We start from the raw sequence: 22,534 nt of genomic DNA, 5'->3' as shown, positions 1-22,534 counted from the left end.
AAAGAGTGAAATCTTCCCATTTGCAATAACGTGGTTGAAACTAGAGTATTTTATACTAAGTAAAATAAACCAGTCAGAGAAAGACAAATACCATATGATTTAACTTACATGTGGAACTTAAGAAAAAGAACAGATGAACATAGGGGAAGGGGAAAAAGAGAGAGGGGGGAAAGAAACCATACGAGACTCTCAATGACAGAGAACAAACAGGATTGATGGTAGGAGGTGTGGAGGGATGGGCTAGGTGAGTGACGACTCTTGAGGAAGGCACTTGTGATGAGCACTGGGTGTTACATGTAAGTGATGAATCACTAAATTCTATCTCTGAAACCGATTTTGCCATATTTATTAACTAACTAGAATTTAAATAAAAACTTGAAATAAGAAAACTTTCTCTAGACTGAAGTCATGAAAATATCCTCTGTGACATTCTAAAATCTCTTTGGTTTTGCTTTTTATATTAAGTCTACAACCAGTTGGAATTGATTTTACATGAGATGAGAAGTAGTGATCAAGTTTCTCTTCTTGGGATACCTGGGTGGCTCAGCAGTTGAGTGCCTCCCTTCGGCCCAGGGCGTGATCCTGGAGTCCCACGATCGAGTCCCGTGTTGGGCTCCCTGCATGGAGCCTGTTTCTCTCTCTGCCTGTCTCTCTGCCCCTCTCTCTGTGTCTCTCATGAATAAATAAATAAAATCTTGTTTTAAAAGTTTCCCTTTTTCTTTTTTTAAAAATACAGATATGGGGCTCAGTCACGTGTCTAACTCTTGATCTCAGTTCAGGTCTTGAGCTCAGGATCATGAGTTCAAGCCCTATGTTGGGCTCCAAGCCTACTTTAAAAAAATCAAAATATGGATATGGATATTTGTCCCAGTGGCATTTATTGAAAAGATTCTCTTTCCCCTACTGGCTTGCAAGAGAACCTGTGACATCAATCAACTTCCTGTATATATTTGGGAGACTCCGAGGGGGTCTTTTTTTTTTTTTAAGACTTTATTTATTTTTCCATGAGAGACACACAAACACACAGAGGCAGAGACATAGGAAGAGGGAGAAGCAGGCTCCCTAAGGGGAGCCTGATGTGGGACTCGATCCTGGACCCTGGGATCACACCCTGAGCCAAAGGCAGATGCTCAACCACTGAGCCACCCAGGTGCACCAGGGGTTCTTTATCCTATTCTGTTTTTGCTGCTTTCCAATTTATTGACTCTCAGTTGCAAATCCATCCTTCATTGCTGGCTTGAAATATGGGAACGTTTCTCCCTCACTAGCTGATGTGTAGTTAATCTTTGTCAGTAGTGGGTGCAGGACAGGCACTGGAGGAGGATAGGGCTTCTCTTCTGGTCCAGATGTGCTTTCCTTTTTCTCCCTCCTGCACTGCTGCCCTGGTGTGTGACTGTTACCAGACAGAGAACAGGTTCTGAACTCAGGTTCAGCTGCTCACCACTCAAAAATCAATACTTGAGAGACAAGTGCTGGTGCAAAGGGAGAGGTTGTTTTAATCAGGAAGCTGGCAACCTAGGAAGATGGTGGGCTAACATCTCAAAGACCATTTTTCCTGTCCAGGGGAAGCCGGAGGGTTGTAAAGGGGAAGGCATGGAAAGGGGTGGAAAAACAGGTGCCTGGGTGGTTAGTTGGCTGTGAACAGGACCCTGAACAGACTTTGGGCATGGGCAGCAGCTGCTTTTGAATGTGGTCAGGCCTTATCTTCTGGGAAAGTTTGGTCCTTCACTTCTCAAGGCCAGTGGTCTGCAAATCTCAAGGAAAGTTAGTTCTGCAACAGACTGAGAGACTTAGGTCAAGCAGCAGGCGCATAAGCTTGAAGCAAGTTAATCCCGCAGACCCATTGGAGTGCTGTTACAGCCCCACTGGGGGAGCCCACCCAGCAGGTGCATTCAGTGGAACCCCACACAAGCAGCTCCTAGAAGAGTTCCTAAGATAACCCGACAGACTTCCCAAGCATGAGTCCTGCAGTACCCCAGCTTGCTTCCTGGTGACTTCCTGGTTATGGTTTCCTAGTTAGTTTAACAGCACCCCTAGTAGGCAGCTTCTCAGAGCTTTCTCCAGCACTCCAGCTAGCCTCTGCCCAGGGACCACGCACCAGCTCTGGTTTGGGACAACCCAGCCAACTTGTCCGCCAACCAACAGGCTGCCACCACACCCTCTTCAGTGAGTCTCCTAACTGTGGAGAGGATTTACTCTCCTGAAAGTTAATTCCTCCCTCGACTACCCTTCCTCAGCTCTAGGGTTTTCTTTATTTTTTTTTTTTTTTAGGGTTTTCTTTAGCCTACTCTTTCATTTCCTTCTAGTTAATTTCCTGTAACTGTTAATAATAGTCATATTAAATGTGCTCTGTTCACATTACTGTGTTCTTTCTCTCTTCTCACTGGATGCTAATACACCATTGGTCTATGAGTCTAACCTTGGCCAGTATCACAATATTTTACTTGTTCTAACTTTATAAAAATCTTAATAACTTGTAAAGTAAATATTTCTGCCTTATTCTTATATTCTTCTTCAAGGATATGTCTTTGCTATTCTTGTCCTTTCACTTTTCCAAATGAATTTTTAAAATAGCTTCTGCAAGATACATACACATGCAAGCAAACAAAACATTAACAATCTGTTGAGATTTTGACTGGGATTGCATTAACTCTATAAATAAACGTGTGGGGAGAAAGTACATCTTTACAGTATTAGGGTTTCCAATCTACGTATCTCTCTTTCTACTTAGATCTTTAATTTTTCTCAATAAAGTTTTCTACTTAGAGATCATGCACATCTTTTCTTAGTTTTATTCTCTATTAATTCGATTTTTTCCCTGTTACTGTAAGATATTTTATCTTCAATTTTTTTCTTGCTGGAATATAGAAATATAATTAATTTTTCAAACCTTGAATTTTTAAAAATACTGATTTTTGTACTCAGGGCCCCTGATAAACTTTCCTGTTAATTATAATAATGTATCTGTAGGTATTTTTTTCATTATCCTTTTGGATAGTGGCAGTTTTATTTCTTTTTCCTTTTCAATTCTTATAACTTTAATTTTGTTTACTTGTCCTAAAGCACTGGCTGAATATGGGTTACAGTGTTGAAAGAAATGGTGATAACAGGCATCTTTGCTGTGTTTTTGCTTTTTAAAAAAAAAGTCTTCAACATTTTGGCTCTAAGTATAATTGCTGTCAGGCTTTTAAACAGATACCCTTTATCAGCTTAAGTTTCCATCTGTTCCTGGTTTGCTAAGATGGTTTTGGTTTTTGTTTTAGATTGATTTACTTTTGAGAGAGAGAGGTGGGAGGGGCAGAAGGAAAGAGAATCTTCAAGCAGACTCCCCCACTGAATGCAGACCTCTCCTCCCTTGCTCCCCTCCCTCAAGCAGAGCTCAACTGAGCCACCCAGGTGTCCCTGGTTTGCTAAGAGTTTCAAGATGAATGACCACCAAATTTTTATTCAATGCATTTTCTGCAACTATTGAGGTGATCGCATGATTTCCTCCTCTATCATGTTAAATTGAAAAGTTATATCGATTCCTTTTCTGATGCAAAAACCACCTTCTATCTCTTGGATAAACACAGCTTGATCATTATCCTTTTCACAGATTGTTTCATTCTGTTTGCTAATATTTTAAGATTTTTTTTCTATGTTCATGAGTGAACGTGGCCTGTACTTTCCTTTTATAGTGTTCTTACTGTACATTAGTACTAAGATCAAGCTACCCTCCTCAAATGAGTTGAGAAGTGTAACTTTTCCTTTAAATCTCCTGCAAGTTTTTATAAAAATTAACATTATTTCTTCCTTTAATACTCAGTAAAGGGATGCCTGGGTTGCTCAGTGGTTGAGCGTCCACCTTTGGCTCAGGTTGTGATCCCAGAGTTCTGGGATTGAATCCCACATTGGGTTCCCTGCAGGGAGCCTGCTTCTCCCTCTGCCTGTGTCTCTGCCTCACCCCCCCCCCCACCTGTGTCTTGCATGAATAAATAAATAAAATCTTTTAAAAATAATAATACTTGGTAAAACATGCCAGCAAAGTTGAATCAAAATTTTTCTTTCCATAAATTTAATGTCTTTACTATTTATAGAAGCATTCATGTTTCTATTTTGTGTTATATTCATTTGGGTAAGTTGCATTTTTCTAGTGAGAAAGTAAAATTAACTCAGAAGTAAAAAATCTGCCCTGCCGTTCATCAGGCTGCAAGAAGTGACACAGGTAAATCTCACTTCAAAGTTAACAAAAGATATTTTTCCCTCTATTATGCTATAGCTGTCAAGTGCCATGAAGGGCCCACTCTTTGAATAACAATTATTTTCTTAGTCACCTGGAAAACATGTTTTCTAAAATCACAGACTAGGGCAGCCCCAGTGGCTCAGTGGTTTAGCACTGCCTTCAGCCCGGGCATGATCCAGGAGTCCTGGGATTGAGTCCCACGTCAGGCTCCCTGCATGGAGCCTGCTCCTCCCTCTGCCTGTGTCTCTGCCTCTCTCTCTCTCTCTGTGTCTCTCATGAATAAATAAATAAAATCTTTAAAAATAAAAAAATAAAATAAAATCACAGACTATCAGAAACTATACTTGGAAATGTGTCTGTAAGAATAAAACTTCCCATTCTTACCTGAAGTACCTCAGTTACTTTGATATTGGAGACTTAGCCATGATTCCCAGGCTGGGTATAGAGCAGAGGGATTTCAGGTAAGGGATTTCTTGTTTCCTTGGAAACTACAAAATTCAGAAAAATGTGAAATGTTTTAAGAAATCCCTTACTCACTTTAATTTCACCTGATCCCTCTCTTTCCATCTTCTCCTTTGTTGAGATGCTCTGTTGTTCCTTCAGTGCTTGGTCCCCTCGTTTCAATGAACCTGCCTTTATGAGACTATTAGTTTGCTCTTGCTTGTCTTGGGCTGATTGTGTGAAGTCCTAGGAACTTTTCTATTTCATCTAAATGTTTAAATTATTGACATGATGTTATTCGTGTACTTTATATGATATCTCTAGTACCTAATGATGTCCACTTTTCATTTCTGATAATGATTACCTTACCTTTTCTATTATTTATTTGATTGGTGTTGCCAGAGGTTAATTTATTATGAAAATCTTTTTAAAGAACCAACTTCTGGGCGGCTCAGTCGGTTAAGCATCTGTCTTCAGCTCAGATCATGATGCCAGGGTTCTGGGGTCAAGCCCCGCATCGGGTTCCCTACTCAGCAGAGAGCCTGCTTCTCCCTTTCCCTCTACCTACTGCTCAGCATGCTTCTGCTCTCTCTCTCTTTCTCTCTGTCAAATAAATAAATAAAAATCTTAAATAAAAAAAGAACAAACTTTTGGGGGCACCTGGGTGGCTCAGTCAGTTAAGTCTGACTTCAGCTTAGATCATGATATCAGAGTCCTGGGATCGAGCCCTGCTCGGAACCCTGCCTGGAGCCCCATGGCAAGCCTCACAATGAGGGCATTAGCTTCTTCATCTCCCTCTGACCCTCCCTCTGCTTATGCTCTCTCTTTCTTCCCCACTCTCTCTCGAATAAATAAAATCTTAAAAAAGAAAGAAAGAAAGAAAGAAAGAAAGAAAGAAAGAAAGAAAGAAAGAAAGAAAGAAAGAAAAAACCAACTTCTGGCTCAGATCATCTCTCAATTGATCTTCCTTGTTTTTTTATTTCATTTTTTCCTGCTCTTTATCATTTCCTACCTTATGTTTTACAGTTTCTTTTGTTGTTATTTTTGGAAATGCTTGAGATGGCTGCTTTGTGATCTGAATTTTACCTTTTCTTCTTTACTGAAATATGCATGTAAGATGACACATTTCCACTTAAGTTCTGTTTTAGGTGATCCCACTCATTTTGATAGACTGTTTTGTCATACTCATTTAGTTCAAAATATTTTCTCAATTTCATTTTCATTTCTTCTTTGACTCACAAGTTGTGTTGAAGTTAAATTTTTTAAACTTCTAAAAATATGGGCATTTTGTGTATCTTTTTATTCTTTATTTCTATCACAGTTGTGTTCTTCTCAGAGAACATATCCTAAATGATCTCAATTCTCAAAAATCTGATGTACCTGTATAAAATACAGTTTGACTGTGGACTGCCAGATTGTTTCTCCACAGTCTATATTCCCCACAAGTCATGCATAACCATTCCTATTTCCCCACGGTCTCACCCAACCTTGGTAGCATGTAACTTTCCAATGTTTTCCAGGATAATAGACACAAATGACATCTCTTTGTGGTTTTAATTTTTAGGCCTCTGCACAAATTCCCCACCTGAGGTCAGACCCATGTAACATTCATCTGCCTCCAGTCCAAGCAGTTGGTGAGAGGATGGAAGATTCATGCATCTTGCTGACCATTTGCTATGGATTTTTATTTGTTTTATCTCTGCTTTTAAGCATCTGAAAAGACCTGTTTGGGGCCTACACCTTAAGGCACCCTGGTGTTTGCCTCACTTACTGCTCCACGGATCCACGTGGAACTCCCATGGCCATCCCAGTGTAGGACTAACCCAGGTGGAAGACGTTCCCCCACAGAGGCCTCTGGTGGTCACTAAGGGAGAACTTCATTGTCTTCTGACTACAGAAGTCCTGAAAGAGCTAGTCATTTGGCTGAGTAGAAACACCAATCATCAGGTAGCCACCTTGTCTGACAGCTGCTAGAGCCTCTGAGTGTCAATGATTTCAAATTCAGAAAATTCACCATGAAAGGGGAATGTGGAGTAGTAAAGAACATGATTAGAAAATCGATGACAGGGCAGCCGCGGTGGCCCAGCGGTTTAGTGCCGCCTTCGGCCCAGGGCGTGATCCTGGAGACCCAGGATCGAGTCCCACCTCAGGCTCCAGTCCCAAGTCGGGCTCCCTGCATGAGCCTGCTTCTCCCTCTCCCTGTGTCTCTGCCTCTCTCTGTCTCTGTGTCTCTCATGAATAAATAAATAAAAATCTTTAAAAAAGAAAAGAAAAGAAAGAAAATCGATGACAAATCTGGAGAAGAGTTATATGGATAGACCTCTCTGAATGGACAAAAAAACATGAAGATATTTTTATCCTATGTGGATGCTCTCCAAAGGGTGACCTCAGCAGGAAGATTTTAATAATCAAGTCAATAGCATGATCTGTTTTGTGGATCCTAATTAGCCTCTTTCCTCAGGTACCCCTGTCATTGCCCTACGGGGCTCATGGAATAGTGGCTGTGGGGCAGGGATGGGGATTATGCATGGGCTCAGTAACATAGACTCCACTCACCAAGGCCAACCTGGCTATGGCCACTGCTGAGTGCCCAGTTAGCCAGCAGCAGAGACCAACACTGATTCTTGATATACAGCCATTCTCCGGTGTGATCAATTTGCTACCTGGCAGCAGGTTGATTACATTGGACCACTTTCATCATGGGAAGGGTAGCATTTTGTTCTTACTGGAATAGACACTTACTCTGGATATGGATTTGGCTTTCCTGCATGTGATGCTTCTGCCATCCACATACTTACAGAGTGCTTTCTCCACCACCATGATATTCCACACAACATTGCTTCTGATCAAGGATGTCACTTTATAGCAAAATAAGTGTTGCAATAGCCATGACAGGCTCATGGAATTCATTGGTCTTACCGTGTTCTCCACCCTAAAGCTGCTGGCTTCATAGAACAGTAGAATGACCTTTTGAAGACTCAGTTGTAGTGCCAGCTAGGTGGCAGCACTTTGCAGGGCTGGGGCAAGGTTCTCCAGAAGGCTATACATGCTCTGAATCAGTTCCTAATATATAATGCTGCTTCTCCCATAGCCAGGATTCATGAGTTCAGGAATCAAGAAGTGGAAATGGAGGTGGTACTACTCATGATCACCCCTAGTGACCCATTAGCAGAACTTTTGCTTCCTGTTCTCAAGATTCTGTGTGCTGGTGGCCTAGAGGTGTTAGTTCCAAAGGAAGAAATGTTTCTACTAGGAGACACAACAATGATTCCACTGAACTGGAAGTTAAGACTACCAGCTGGCCACTTTGGGCTCCTCATGCCTCTAAATCAACAGGCAAAAAAGAGAGTTACAGTGTTGGCCAGGATGACTGATCTTGACTTCCAAGGGGAAGTTGGAGAACTCTACAAAATGGAAGTAAGAAGAGTATGTCTGGAATACAGGAGATCTCTTAGGGCACCTCTTAATATTGTCATGTTCTGTGAGTAAGGTCTTTAGAAAAGCACAACAACCCAATCCAAGCAAGGCAACTTAATGGCCCAAACCCTTCAAGAATGAAGGTTTGTGTCAGCCTATCAGGTGACCAAGAACTGCAACCAGCTGAGGTGCTTGCTGAAAGCAAAGGAATATAGAATGGGTAGTGGGAGAGGGTAATTATAAATACCAGCTACAACCACATGACCAGTTACAGAAATGAGGACTGTAATTGTTATGAGATTTCCTCCTTACGTTGCTCTGAATGCATTTGTGTTTTCCTTCTTCTGTCTCTTTTACTGCCTTATCATGTAACATAAGCTGTAGAGACTTTATATCATAGTATTTCTTATTTTTACATTACAGGATTTAAGTTACAGGATATCAAGGAGGAGATCAAACATCACTCAAGGACTTTACCTCTTCTTTTGCAAAAGAGTTAATGTGTTTTTGGTTGTATGAAGAATAACTGTATCATGTTTGGCAGAATTCTGACTTTGTTATTGTCTTTCTTTGGAGGTTAAGTATGGTTTAAGTGGATGCATCAGGGTACCAAGCTGACATGGCCTGGGCCTGTGGTGGGTAACTTCTTGTGGCAACTTGACTGATCACAAAATGCCCAGATTAAAAATTATACATGGGTAGGTCTGTGAGGATGTTTCCAGATGAGATTAACATTCGAATCTGTGGATCAGTAAAGTAGAATCCCTTCCCCAGTGTGGGTAGTCCTCATCCAATCCCCTGAGGGCTTAAATAAAACAAAAGGTGGAGGAAGAAGGAATCCACATCTCTTTTCCTCCTTCATTGTTTGAGTTGGAACATCTCACCTCATTTTCTCCTGCCTTTGGATTGGGATGTACACCATCAGCTTTCCTAGTTCTTAAGCCTTCAGACAGGAACTGCATTACACCACAGTTCCAGCTTACAGACAGAAGATTATGGGACTTAGCCTCCATAACTGTGCAAGCCAATTCCTCATCATAAAGGAATGAAAGAGGGGTGCCTGTGTGGATCAGTCAGTTAAGCATCTGCCTTGGCTCAGGTCATGATCCTGGGGTCCTGAGATCGAGCCCCACATTGGGCTCCTTGATCAACAAGGAGTCTGCTTCTCCCTTTCCCTCTGCCCTTCCCCTGCTTGTGTTCTCGCTCTCTTAAATAAATAAATAAATAAATAAATAAATAAATAAATAAATACATAAATAAATAAAGTCTTGAAAAAATCATGTTGAACTTCTATGAAAACTTTTTAAACCTTCATGAATTCTAATTTTAACAGTTTATTTAGGATGTTCCCAACCTTGTTCAGAGACAATGACATTGCCTTATAATGATCTTTTCTTATACTGCCCATATTTGGTGGCAGTAGCAGATTTTTGCTAGCCTCACATTGCAATAGGTGTCTATTGCTGCCTAACAAATTGTCCCCCAAATTTAGCACTTCTCCCAGTTCGAGGGTCAGGAAGTCGAGAGTAACTTCACTGGATGGTTCTTGGTCATGTTCTGTCATGAGGTTATAATCAAGCCGTGTGCTGGGACTGCAATCTTTTCAAGATTGACTGGAGCTGAAACTCTGCCTCCAAGGTTCCTCACGTGTTTGTCAGTGGGGCTCAGTTCTTCACATGTTGTTGGCAGACCCTTATCTCTTCACCTGATGGCCTCTCCACAGATGGCTGAGTGTCTTCCTGACAGGGCGAGTCCTGCCAGAGCAGAAGATCCAAGAGAGGGGACGTGCTTCCCAGATGGAAGGGGTCATCCTTAACTCATCTCATCAGGACATAACTACCTCTCATTCTGCAATAGTTTGTTGGTCACATAGATCCATCTTGAAACACCATGGGAGGGGCCACACAAGGGCTGGAGTCCCAAGAGATGAGGATATCCAGGAGGCAGCTCAGAGAGTGGCTACCCCGCTCACAAAATAAATAAAATGGCACTCCCTCTTTTCCCTCTTCCCTTAAACAGTTAAGTTAATACATCCTGTTGCTGCTCTTGGAACACTAACTGAATGTAGAATGTGGAATGTTTTTTTAGACAGTGATATTTTCCAGGAAATTATTGAATTACAGTTGTGTTTTGTCCTTCTTTGTCACTTTACAATTAAGTTCTCTGCTTCCTTTGGAGTCCAAAGAGCACAGAGAAATGGGGAGCATGGTTCCCTGCTTGCTCTGAGTTCTGGGAGTCCAGTTCTTATTACTCTTTCTGCTCCATGGAGTCAAGAACATTATCCTTGTGTGAAAAACAAACAAACAACACCCATTATCCTTGTGTGGTTACTAGCCAGCAGCATGTTGTAACGCGACCCACCGTGACAATACTCTCATTGTGGGGAAAGGCAGCCTCATGCGTGCACTCCCCACTCAACTGCATAAGAGCGGCCTTGGACCTGGAATACTTACTTACCAAGAGATAAAGAGCTCACAAGCCTGGACAGCCTTATGGCTGTGTGTGGGAGTATCTTTCTCTGTTTCAAGCTTCAGCGTATGCCCTTCTGTTCTGTGTAGGTGCATATGCCATATAGCACCTGGCCAACCCCACTGCTGTGTCTGTCCTCAGTGAGGAGAGAAAGGGGCCTCCTATTGTGGCATCAGAGGTTAGTGTGGAGGTAAGTCACCCTGCATCAGCTCCTGGGAGAGACCTGCCTGCCATGGGAAATGGAGACCCGAGGTGGAAGCTGAATTTGCTCTTTCTTTCCTATGTAAGTAAAATATTGTTTTATCCAGTGCTTGACCGCACTTTGCTTTCCCTGGGGACTCCAATACCAAGATGCAATGGGCAGAAGTGTTTGGAGTCCCCTCTCAGGATTGATAATCAGTGCATGTGGTTCTGCTCAATATTTACTTTAAGATAGAAGAAATCTCTCCCAAGGGAGAGAGAAGAAATGTAGGAGGCTCAAAATCACCACAGAAGGCAAATATCCACCATTTTTTGAGCCTGCTATGACCTAGCAACATTGCTATTCATTTCATACATGTGGCATACTCCAATGCTCAACACAATGAGAACGTGATTTTTGTTGCCACTTTGGAGATAAAGAAATTAAGATGTAAGAGATAAAATCATTTGTCCAAAATTGCAGAGCCAGTGTTTTCAGACTCATGATGTAGATTCATGTCTGTCTGCCCCTGAAGCCTCTTTCTTCCACTCTGTATAGGAAGGAGGCCTCATATCCACACATTCCCTCATCACCTCCCATCCAACAAACTACAAGAAGCATGTGGACAAAAGAAATGTGCTCATTTATTTATTCATCAATCAACAGGCATTTCCTGAAAGCCTACAGTGTGCCAAGCCTTTCCTCAGTGGAGATATTGGTAGTAAAACCAAGCCTTCACCATGGAATGCCACCACGGTGATCCAAGCCTGGGAGAGAAAACAGAATTCCCAGACCACAGAGTAGAAATCCAGAGACTCTTCCAAATGGCAGGTATCAGGCTATGGGAGAAAACCAGATCAGGGCTTTAGTATGGGGACCAGCCAAATTATCTCCCTCTTCTTCCCCCAAGTAACCCCCAAGACAGAGAAAATAGCAAGGTGGTGGTATAGTTGAAAAGTCTTGGTATCAGGAGACAGAGTTCAAGTTTCAATTTTACTGTAGGACTCTAAACCCAGCATTGAGCTAGATTACTCTCAAAGTCCATTGATCTTTTGGTCTCTGACCCTAAACAACATGCTGAAGTTGATCTTAATAATAAATACTTAGCACACATGGTGCTTTACAAAGCACTTTCGATTTCAATATGTCCATTTTACAGATAAGGAAACCAAGACTCAGAGGACCACTTGCCCAGGGCCTTCACCCAGAGGGGTTGGAATAGAATCAAAGTCATGAGTGATCCCATAGAAATCCTGGCCCTGGGGCCTGGGGAGCAGTGCCCTTGAAAGATGAGAGGGCCAGGCAGAAGCTGTTTTGGGGTAGGGATCAGGAGTCCCCCAGCTTATATGCCAGGGCTGCCACAGGCTTGGGACAGAGAGGACTGGCGAAAGACAGATGGGTTGGTCCAGGCCACTCCTTACCTTATTCAGGGTCCACACAGGCTCTCCCACACATGCCCTTACAGCACTTCAAGTTAGACACGCACTGGCGGTCTGTCTCACAGTGATTGGGGGGATTGAGCATCAGACACTGGCCATAGACCACCGGACACCTGCCAGGCTTCATTCTAACTGGTGAGAGTAGAGCCACAGGTAAGGGACCTTGTGCCTTCTGCACCACCCCTGCTTCCTGGACCCAGACCCAGCCCAACCCACTCAGGGAGAATCATCTCTTTTCCATTCCTATGACCACCCCTTCCTTCCCAGGGCCTCTGTATCCCTTCATGGAGGATCCAGGTCTCCTCTCACATAAGGCCCCCGTCCACACAGGTGACCAGCTGTCTGGTGCTGACTGGATGGATGCCTGCCACCTGCCTGCTTACCTGAATGACCAGATGATTATTGTTCCAAAAACCGACCTCCTGACAGACTATCTGCTTCACCAGCTAGGTGAGTAAATTCCTTTCTGGGGCAGTGTGACTCCCTGACCAGCTGCCAAATTTGACTCAACAATTCCTGGGAGGGAGGAGACCTGGCAGGACCAGCATCCAGTCCTATCCCCTTAGGTGCTGCATTCTCAGGCTCCCTCCCTCCTGCCAGCCCTTCCACCTCCTCACTTGAGTTGGAGATGTTAACGGGATCCAAGCATTTGATTCCACAAGCATGAGAGCAACATATCTGCCTCCCCGGACACTGCCAGTCACTCCGGCACTCAGATTTCTCAAATCCAGAAAGGCACCGATCAGGTGGTACAGAAGGGCAGAGTCCAGCTTTCCACGCTGTTGAAGAGAATGTCAAGAGTTGAGGAAGGAGCTGGGTGCTAAGTAGCCATCATGATTCCTGGACAAAGCACCACGCTCCAGGAGAGACCCTCACTCATGCAACTGTCCACAAAGTCCAGAGGGAAATGCCTGCCTGACCTTCACAGCGACAGGCTTGATTAAACCACACATGAGGGCAGAAAAAGTTCCTGGGCCTTGGCAAAGGGCAGAAGGCTCCCAGCCAACATTTCCTGCCCCAGGGAAAACAAAGCTCTGCAAAGAAGCAGTCTGGGAGGGAGGGAGATGGAGAGAGACAAAGGTAAATAGAGCCAACAGGACAGTTTGAGAGCTAGAGCCAGAGGCAGAGACACAGAAACTGAAGGATTGGCACAGAGAGACAAGGAATCAGAGCCAGAGACTGGTGTCTGCAGAGGGACAGACAAGATGAAGAGAGCAGGGTGATGAGAACAGAGGGAGTGGGGCCCGGGCTGACTGGACACCAGTAAAAGAGCCCATCCCAATGCTCAGAAGCCGACACAGATCTTGGAGCCTAGCTGAACATGAACCCACCCTCAGGGAGGTCTCTTGAAACTAAACTGAGAGATTAGAGCCTCTAGAAGGAGACATACCCACACCACCAGGAGCCCCCATCACCTCTGCCCTATAGCCAAGATTGTGCCAGAGGGGCTTTAGCTTACCATTTCCAACACCTTCCACAGTCCAAGGCGCCAGGGTTCCCAGGACAAGAAGCATGAGGGGGAAGAGGCTGCTGGACTGCATGATGAGACGTCGTGTGGCTCGGAAGGTCAACGCCAAGCCTCATCATTTATATTTTTGCTAGGGGGTGTGGCCCCAACAGAATTTCTTTGGCCCCTCCCAGCTGTGATCGCACCACACAGGAAGCTAGGTGAGATCAGCAATGCTAATACCAGAGAGACAGCAGTTCTTTTCTGTCCCAGCCAAGACCGTGAGGCCAACAGTAACTGCCAGGGAAGAAATGGAAGAGGGTGGCTTGGAAGATGTCACCAGGCTATTAAGGAGGCCATCTCAGGAAAGGGCTAGTAACCAAAATCTATAAAGAAAGTACCAACTCAACACCTAAAAAGTAAAACATCCAGTCAAGAAATGGGCAGAAGACATGAACAGACATTTCTCTAAAGAAGACGTACAAATGGCCAACAGACACACACACACACACACACACAAATGCCACCATCATTTAGCACCAGGCAAATACAAATCAAAACCACAATGGAATAACACTTCACATCAATCAGAATGGTTAAAATTAGAAAGTCAGGAAACAACACATGTTGGCGAGGATGCAGAGAAAGGAGAACACTTTACACTGTTGGTGGGAATGCAAGCTGGTGCAGCCACTCTGGAAAATACTATGGAGATTCATTAAAGATAGAGCTACCCTATGACCCAGCAATTGCACTAATAGGTATTTACCCAAAGGATACAAACATAATGATCTGAAGGGGCATATACACACCCATGTTTATAGCACTAATGTCTGCAATAGCCAAACTATGGAAAGAGCCCAGATGTCCATCAACGGATCTATCTATATATCTATCTTCTTTATATATATGTGTGTGTGTGTATAGCCATCAAAGAGAATTAAATATTGCCATTTGCAATGACATGGATGGAACTAGAGGGTAGTATGCTAAATGAACTAAGTCAGTCAGAGAAAGACAAATACCATGTGATTTCACTCATATGTGGAATTTAAGAAACAAAACAAATGTACATAGGGGAAGGGAAGGAAAAATAAAATAAGACAAAAACAGAGAAGGAGATAAATCATAAGAGACTTAACTCTAGGAAACAAACATGGTTGCTAGAGGGGATGTGGGTCGGGAGGATGGGGTAGCTGGGTGATGGGCATTAAGGAGGGCACTGAATTGAAGTAATGAGCACTGGGTGTTATATGCAACTGATGAATCACTAAATTTTACCTCTGAAATTAATAATTGTAAGTTAATTAAATTGAATTTAAATTTTTTTAAAAAGGAGGCCATCTCATGTGGCCATTTCATGTCAGTGTGAACCATGAATGTAGTGGGGGTTCCAAGCCCATAAGCCTGGTGGGAGAAGAGGGCAAGAAGAGGCCAGCTGCAAAGAATATACTTAGATCTGGAGCTAAAGCCACAGATGTGAACTCTCCGCTAAGACCTTGTGCAAGGCCCCACTAATTCTCACATTCCTGGACTCTCAGGGATTGTGAAACTCTCTACTGATTGCTCAATGCAATTTCCTTCTCAAAAGTTCAGATGACATTTCAACCAACAGACATTTATTTCCTGAAATATTGACACCATTCTGTCTCCAGTGCCTGGTCCATACCTGATACATGGAAAGCACTCACTAAACAATTGTCAAATAGGGGCGCCTGGCTGGGTCAGTTGGTGAAGCATGTGATTCCTGATTTCAGGGTCATGACTTCAAGCCCCATGATGGGTGTAGAGGTTACTTAAAATTTTTTTTAATGAGTTAAATTTTAAAAACAGTTATCAAACAAAAAGGTGCAGAAGGAAGAACTCTACCCACAGCAAATCTCTTTGGAGCTCAGTCTTCCCAACTGTGCAATGGGATGATACTAACAAATCAGCCCCTCTGAGAATTGTGAGATTATGGGTGTAGAAGAGCTGGAAAAAGAACAAATGAGGGGCACCTGGGTGGCTCAGTGATTGAGTGTCTGCCTTGGCTCAGGTCATAATCCTGGGGTACTGGAATTAAGTCCTGCATCAGGCTCCCTGCAGGGAGCCTGCTTCTCCTTCTACCCATGCTCTGGCTCTCTCTGTATGTCTTTCATGAATAAATAAATAAAATATTTTAAAAAGAACAAATGAGTTATATCCCTTACAACTGAGAACACTGAATTGAATCTGAGGGGCACCTGGGTGGCTCAGTCGGTTAAGCATCTGCCTTCCGCTCAGTTCATGATCCCAGAATCCTGGGATTGAACCCCTCATCAGGCTCCTTGCTCAATGGGGAGCCTGCTTCTCCCTCTCCCTCTGCCTGCTGCTCCCCCTGCTTGTGATCTCTCTCTGTGTCAAATGAATAAATAAAATCTTTAAGAAAAAAAAAATGAAACTGAGAAAAAGGTGCAAAGAGCTCCCTGGCCACCAGAATCAATATGTAGTTATAGTGTGCAATTGGAGATACTAGAGGGATGCTTCCTACCCCAAAATCCCCTACAGAACTCCTGAGATAAGTTATATATATATGGCTGCCATATATTAAACTTATTCTGTGTGTTACCCCATCTGCAGAGAGTGCTTCCTATTATCAAGAAAGTGATCATCATGCCAAAAATTCAGCCCAAACTTGTCTAACTGCACAGCCCAACCCCTTATATTGTGTGACTTCCAGATGTTTGGGATTTCCTCATTCATTCCTCAAAGTGAAGGTTTGTGGAAATTCAAATAGATGTGAAAGAGTCAAGTATTATCATGCAACAATGGCTACACAGGAACTAATTTGTAAGGTATTCTCCAACAGTCAACTGACAACAGATCTGGCTGTGCAGAAATCCCTCAACGGTTCACATTTTGGTGGGAAAAGAAAAAGAAGAAAATTAGAGTGCACTGGGTAACTGGTAAGTGCCAGGTGTCCACTCCTAGCTCAAGCTCAGGAGGGCAAGAGAGATTTGGAAGGTCTGACTTCCACCCACGGGTAATAACACTGTCAGCTCAGACACCCTGGTTTAGGTTCAGGATTTGGGCTCTCACTTCCATCCTCAGGGAGAATTTGATTTCCCTCACATGAGGGGATGACAGTGGGAGAAACTAGGGATGCCTGGGTGGCTCAGCGGTTGAGCATCTGCCTTCAGCCCAGGGCGTGATCCTGGAGTCCTGGGATCGAGTCCCACATCGGGCTCCCTGCATGGATCCTGCTTCTCCTTCTGCCTGTGTCTCTGCCTCTCTGTCTCTCTGTCTCTCATGAATAAATAAATAATCTTTAAAAAAAAAAGAGAGAGAGAGAGAGTGGGAGAAACTGTCACATTTCCCACTCTCTGATACTTCCTACCTTCCTCAATGCCACACTCAAGAGAGTGTCTGGAATTTTCTAAATATTTGCATCTTAAAGGGTGCAAAGGAAAATGCTCCAGATGGAATTCTCCATCTGTGATTGATTATAAAAGCCAACTCCTTTCCTGTAAGAAAGGTGTCCTGTGATCCATTAGCAATGTCTGCTCTGGGTGCCATTGGAGGATGACATGGTGTGATCATTTTTGTCCTTCATACCATTGGTTCTAAGTCTTTAAATCACAGACTGTTAAGATTAAAAGCTATCTCAGAGGTCATCTAGCCCAGGGGTCAACCAACGACAGCCCCCAGAGCAAATCCAGACAGCTGTCTGTTTTTTCTAAATAAAGTTTTATTGGAACACAGCCATACATTCATTTATTTATGTATTCTGGGGCTACTTCCCCACTACAAATGCCAGAGTTGAGTAGTTACGGCAGACACCTAAACTTACTGCAAAGCCTAAAATATTTACTCTCCAGTCCTTCACAGAAAATGTTTGCTGACTCCTGATCTAGACCAAATCTCCAGCTTGCAGTAAGGGACTGAGGTCCTCAGGGGCAGGTACAAGTCCTGAGCTGCATAATGAGTTAGTTACATGGCACCAGACTGAGATTTACTAAAGCTGGTTCCTCCCATGCTGATCCCCAGAACCTGTTCGATGTCAGACTCTTCCCCTCCTGACCCCATCTCAACCTCAGATGGATTCACTTAGTCTGCTTCACACACCCTCTGTTGCCTTCTCCTAAATACTACAGATTCACTCATTCGTTAAACGCCTTCACACAAAAAATGGTTTAATGAATTCTTCCTGCATCCAGGTGTGAGGCTAAGCCCTGAGGCTTCAGTGAAGGAGACACATGGAGTCAATACTACATGGTCATTAAGAACCCAAGCAGAGTCAGAGTTCCTTGGGCTGGAAGAAAGTCATGGAACCTCTCTGAGCCTGTTTCCTTGGGTAGCATTGGCTTCTCCTACATTGCTGTGAGTGAAAGGTATTTGGCAAGCACTCAGCACAATGTCTTGTCCTCTCAGAATGGCAGACATGGTTCTCATTACAGTCAGCACCATGTACACTGGTACACAGGGAGGCACTACAGCCTCAGACCTCGGGTCCAGACCTGGCCTGCTCTGCCCCACTAAATGCCCAACTGAGCCTTCAGGACAGAGCTGCTTCTAGGATGCCTTGTTGGGGGAAGGATCTGGGCAAGTATTTCTTGAGGGCCCTCTGTCACTAGAAACAAATTAATTAAAAAACATTATAGGGGTGCCTGGCTGGCTCAGTAGATGCAGAGTATGACTCTTGATTGTGGTTTTTGTTTTGTTTTGTTTTTTTGCCATGCCCCTACCTTGGGCATAGAGATTACTTAAAAATAAAAACAAAATCTTAGAAAAAATACTGTTTTATATATATCCAAGAGGATTTGGAATAATGAAAGGGGTGTTTGCTTGTTGTCCAAGGAGAGCATGTGAAGTTCCCTCAGTCTCCAGGCATTGTTTCTCCCTCCACAGGTCCAGAAACCAGCTCTTTGTGTTCCGTATAGTCAGATGTGACTAGTTTCAGATCTCCCAGCACAAGGAAGGATGCAATTCTGTTATGACCCAGAGTGCCAAGGCTTTATATTGTCTGTATTAAAACAATGTAGACCTTTGTGGTGATTAATTTGCCCTGTTGTTTGGTCAAACACCAGTTCAGGTATTGCTGTGAAGGCATTTTTTAGATGTGATGAAACATTTGAATCAGTAGACTTCAAGCCCAGCAGATTCCCCTCCATAGTATGAGTGGGCCTCATCCAATCCGTTGAAGGCCTTAAGAGCAAAAACAGGTTTCCTGAATAAAGGAATGTTCCTTGAGACTGAAACCTAGAAAGCGTGCCTGACTTTGCAGCCTGCTGTTCTGCAGAATTCAAGTGCAAGACTGCAACATTAGCTCTTACTTGAATTTCTAGCCTGCCCTGAGGGTTTCATACTTGCCAGCCCTCAGGATTGCATAAGCCAATTCCTTGATATGAATGTCTCATTCTCTCTCTTTCTCTCTTCTTACCTCTATCTATCTATCTATCTATCTATCTATCTATCATCTATCTATCATCTATCAATCATATAATAGTATCATGTAAATCATGTATATACTATGTAATATTATATATTTAACATACACATACATTATATTGTTTTTGCACCTCCACAGAGCCCTGGCCAATACAAGCCCCTTCCCTCTGCATTTCCAACATCATTTCCTTTTTTTTTTTTAAGATTATATTTATTTATCTGAAAAAGAATACACAGCCTCTGCCGCCGCCGCTGCCGCCGCTGCCGCCGCCGCCGCCGCCCCCCCCGCCCCCCCCCGCCCCCGCCCCCGCCCCCTCCCTGCCCTCCCCGCTCCCCCCTCCCCCCTCCGCCTCCCCTTTCTCCACCTCCCCCGCCGCCTCCTTCTCGGGCGCTTCTGCCATCTCTACACCGCTCGGGCTCTCTGTCCCTGAGCAGCCGTGTTCGGTCTCCTTTGTGGTCCCGGGGCGCAGCCATGGCGGACGGCGGCGGCGGCGGGGGCCCCGGCTCGGTGGGCGGCGGCGGAGCGGGCCAGGCCTCGGCGGGGTCGGCAACGGGCGCGACGGGGGCCGGTGGGAGCGGCGGCCCCATCAACCCGGCCTCGCTGCCCCCCGGCGACCCGCAGCTCATCGCTCTCATCGTGGAGCAGCTCAAGAGCAGGGGCCTGTTTGACAGCTTCCGCCGGGACTGCCTGGCCGACGTGGACACCAAGCCAGCTTACCAAAACCTGAGGCAGAAGGTGGATAATTTTGTGTCAACACATCTGGACAAGCAGGAATGGAATCCTACAATGAACAAAAACCAGTTGCGAAATGGTCTGAGGCAGAGTGTGGTTCAGTCAGGGATGTTGGAAGCTGGAGTGGACAGAATCATTTCTCAAGTGGTGGATCCCAAACTAAACCACATCTTTAGACCACAGATAGAAAGAGCAATTCATGAGTTCCTGGCAGCCAAGAAAAAAGAAGCTGTGCCAGCGCCCCCTCCAGAGCCTGAGAGCCAGGACCCCCCAGCTCCATCCCAGGATGCTTCCTAAGAGTATGTCTGATGCCTTTTGGAAGCTCCATTGAATTAACCATGAAGAAATGGATTCGGTTACTTAAGAGTACAACTTCAGAATGAAGACAGGCCGAGGTCGTCACTGATTTCAGCATGCAGCCCTGACTGTGGGCAGTGTCCAGATTGAACAGGCAGTAGCAGAGTTGACCATGTGTGCTCCCTCATTGTGCTGCCATCTGGTCAGCCTGTCAAAGGGGATGACACCCAGTAGACACTACAGAGGTATAAAGAAACACTACATCAGTCTGGGGTTGTCCTGAATCAAACCTTTATACTTGAACTTGAAGACTGTGTGGATTTTAGGGTTTTTGTGTTTGGGTATCCCTAGAGGGGCTGTAGCTATAGTGAAGGAACGTAATCAGTTCCAAAGATGCAATTTCAAAGAATGACAGTGAAGGATAGCATGGAGTAGGTATTAGTGCTTATTTGTCAACTAGAATGTTTAAGCCATTAGCACCAAATAGCTCTAAAGTTGACGTGACCCTCTTGTACATGAATCTTGTAGCTTCGGCTTCTTTTCCTCTGTAAGAGGTGACGACACATGGGACCCTAGAATGTGAGGAAGTGCAGACACCAGGTATAAGGAAAAACATGTGCAGGCTCTCTGTCCAGGGCTGCTTCCTATCCTGCAAGGGCTTATGAATCTTGGGTGTGTTTATTTTATTCTCATGTTTGTGTTTTTTAGAAAAGTTGAATGATCAATAAATGGCTTAAGTTTTGTAATAAAAAAAAAAAAAAAAAAAAAAAAAAAAAAAAAAAAAAGAATACACAAACGGTGGGAAGGGACAGAGGGAAAGAGAGAAGCAGTCTCCTTGCTGAGCGGAGAGCCCAACAGGGGGCTCATTCCCAGGACCCCGAGATCGTGACCCGAGCCGAAGGCAAACACCCAACCGACTGAGCCACCCAAGTGCCCCCAACATCATCTCTTCAATGCCAGTTGCACCATTGCCCTGAGACTGCACCATCCATTTACTGCCCCATCATACTGGCTTCCAACTCCTGCTTCCAAGATTGTTCTTTGTGGTTACCACCAGGGCAGCTAGTGAGAAGGGGGCCTTGTGGCTGGTGGGTCCTTCCCATGCACAGGTGCAGCAGGGACACAGGGCACCCATGAGGGCCCGCAATCTCTCCCTGTGTATATCCCTGAGGGGAACAATATGATGAGGCAAATAAAAATGCCATGACCAATCACAGAAGAAAGGGAAAAGTGGGGAGTTTTTTGTTTGGTTAGGGGTATTTTAACACTTTTAATGGCACTCCCCCACTCTGCTTTTGATCAAAGGGCCCAATGTTCATTTTGCCCTTGGCCCTACAACTCAGATGGCCAATCCTACAGGGGCCCATGGGGGAAGTGAGAGGCACAATCCATTTGCACAGGAAATGTCTGTTCCTCATCCTGAGGCACGGCTCCTGTGGGAGAGCACATGTCAATAAGAGATAAAAAGAACAACAGCTGGAATGCCTGGGGTAGCTCAGTGGTTGAGTGTCTGCCTTTGGCTCAGGTTGTGATCCCAGGATCCTAGGATGGAGTCCTGATTCAGGCTTCCTGTGGGGAGCCTGCTTCTCCCTCTGTCTGTGTCTCTGCCTCTCTCTCTCTCTCTATCTCATGAATAAAAAAAATCTTTAAAAAACAACAGCAACAAAATCTGGTCCATCAGAAGCATCTCTAGGGCCCTAGTCAGCTAGGGTGACTGCCCCGGATGCCAGCAGCGAGGGGGCATAGAAAATGGGACAGAGCAGCAAAGAGAGAAAGGAGAAGCAAAGTACATGCGGGTCTCAGGCCAGGCAGGAGGTGCTCCATCCCAAAGGCACTGTCAGCCCAGCTAGCCCCAGGCAGTGGAAGGAACACAGACAATTTTGAGGAAAGTGCTCTAAAGCACAGACCCATGAGGTGCAAGGCCCGGACAGGTGCCCCCATTACCCATGTCTAAGGGAGCTATGTTTCTGAGCTCCCTACTGACAGCAAACAGCATCTTTGCCTTTAGTTAAATGTCATTATCTTTCTCAGTCTCAAAACCAAAAACCAAAACCAAAACCCTTTCAGAATCCAGAAGTCAAGAGACCAGTTTCTCATGGCTTATTCATGTACGGATGAGGCAGCCACTGGCTCTCTCGGGGCCTCAGTATCTCCATCTGTCCCAAGCTGATACTGTGACTGTAAGAAACAATGCTACCCTGCTTCCTTCCAGGTCATCAACACACACACACCCCAGGAGTCACAGCCCTGGTTCTGACTTTTGCAGTTGCCTTTATAACTTAACTTGAAATCCCTCCAACAAAACATACACCATATGCAATAATGATTGAACGAGAAGGGAGAGGCTGAAGTCAGGGAAAAAGGAAAAGCAGCCAGAAGAGGTGGTGAGAATTTCAGGAAAGAACACCACTGAGCTGAAATAGAAAGAAGAAATTAGAACACAGGCAGGGCGGGGCATGTCAGTCACCTCTGGAGATCCACG

At 44.5% G+C, this 22,534-nt stretch overlaps 2 protein-coding genes across 2 annotated transcripts; one reads left to right on the top strand and one right to left on the bottom strand.

Moving 5' to 3' along the window:
• Positions 1-11,350: 11,350 nt before the first annotated feature.
• On the bottom strand, positions 11,351-13,754 carry SLPI (secretory leukocyte peptidase inhibitor). The gene is made up of 4 exons (XM_055302791.1): positions 13,629-13,754; positions 12,787-12,948; positions 12,152-12,301; positions 11,351-11,569 (listed from the first exon to the last, which is right to left on the bottom strand). Exons 1-3 carry the CDS (start codon positions 13,708-13,710, stop codon positions 12,153-12,155), a joined length of 393 nt encoding a protein of 130 aa, XP_055158766.1. The 5' UTR covers positions 13,711-13,754; the 3' UTR covers positions 11,351-11,569; position 12,152.
• Positions 13,755-19,353: 5,599 nt separating this feature from the next.
• On the top strand, positions 19,354-20,802 carry LOC129495473 (biorientation of chromosomes in cell division protein 1). Its single transcript, XM_055303002.1, has one exon. It carries the CDS (start codon positions 19,495-19,497, stop codon positions 20,050-20,052), a length of 558 nt encoding a protein of 185 aa, XP_055158977.1. The 5' UTR covers positions 19,354-19,494; the 3' UTR covers positions 20,053-20,802.
• Positions 20,803-22,534: the final 1,732 nt, after the last annotated feature.

Source organism: Nyctereutes procyonoides, unplaced genomic scaffold, assembly GCF_905146905.1.
Source record: "Nyctereutes procyonoides isolate TBG_1078 unplaced genomic scaffold, NYPRO_anot_genome, whole genome shotgun sequence".
Taxonomy (NCBI): domain Eukaryota; kingdom Metazoa; phylum Chordata; class Mammalia; order Carnivora; family Canidae; genus Nyctereutes; species Nyctereutes procyonoides.
The sequence above is the reverse complement of the archived record's forward strand: the minus strand, read 5'-3'. Positions and strand labels throughout refer to the sequence as shown.

Coding starts and splice junctions, on each gene's coding strand:
- SLPI (XM_055302791.1), bottom strand. CDS start 13,710: ATGCAGTCCAGCAGCCTCTTCCCCCTCATGCTTCTTGTCCTGGGAACC. Junction 12,949..13,628: donor TGTGGAAGGTGTTGGAAATG/GTAAGCTAAAGC, acceptor TCTCTTCAACAG/CGTGGAAAGCTGGACTCTGC. Junction 12,302..12,786: donor CGTTAACATCTCCAACTCAA/GTGAGGAGGTGG, acceptor TACTCTCACCAG/TTAGAATGAAGCCTGGCAGG.
- LOC129495473 (XM_055303002.1), top strand. CDS start 19,495: ATGGCGGACGGCGGCGGCGGCGGGGGCCCCGGCTCGGTGGGCGGCGGC.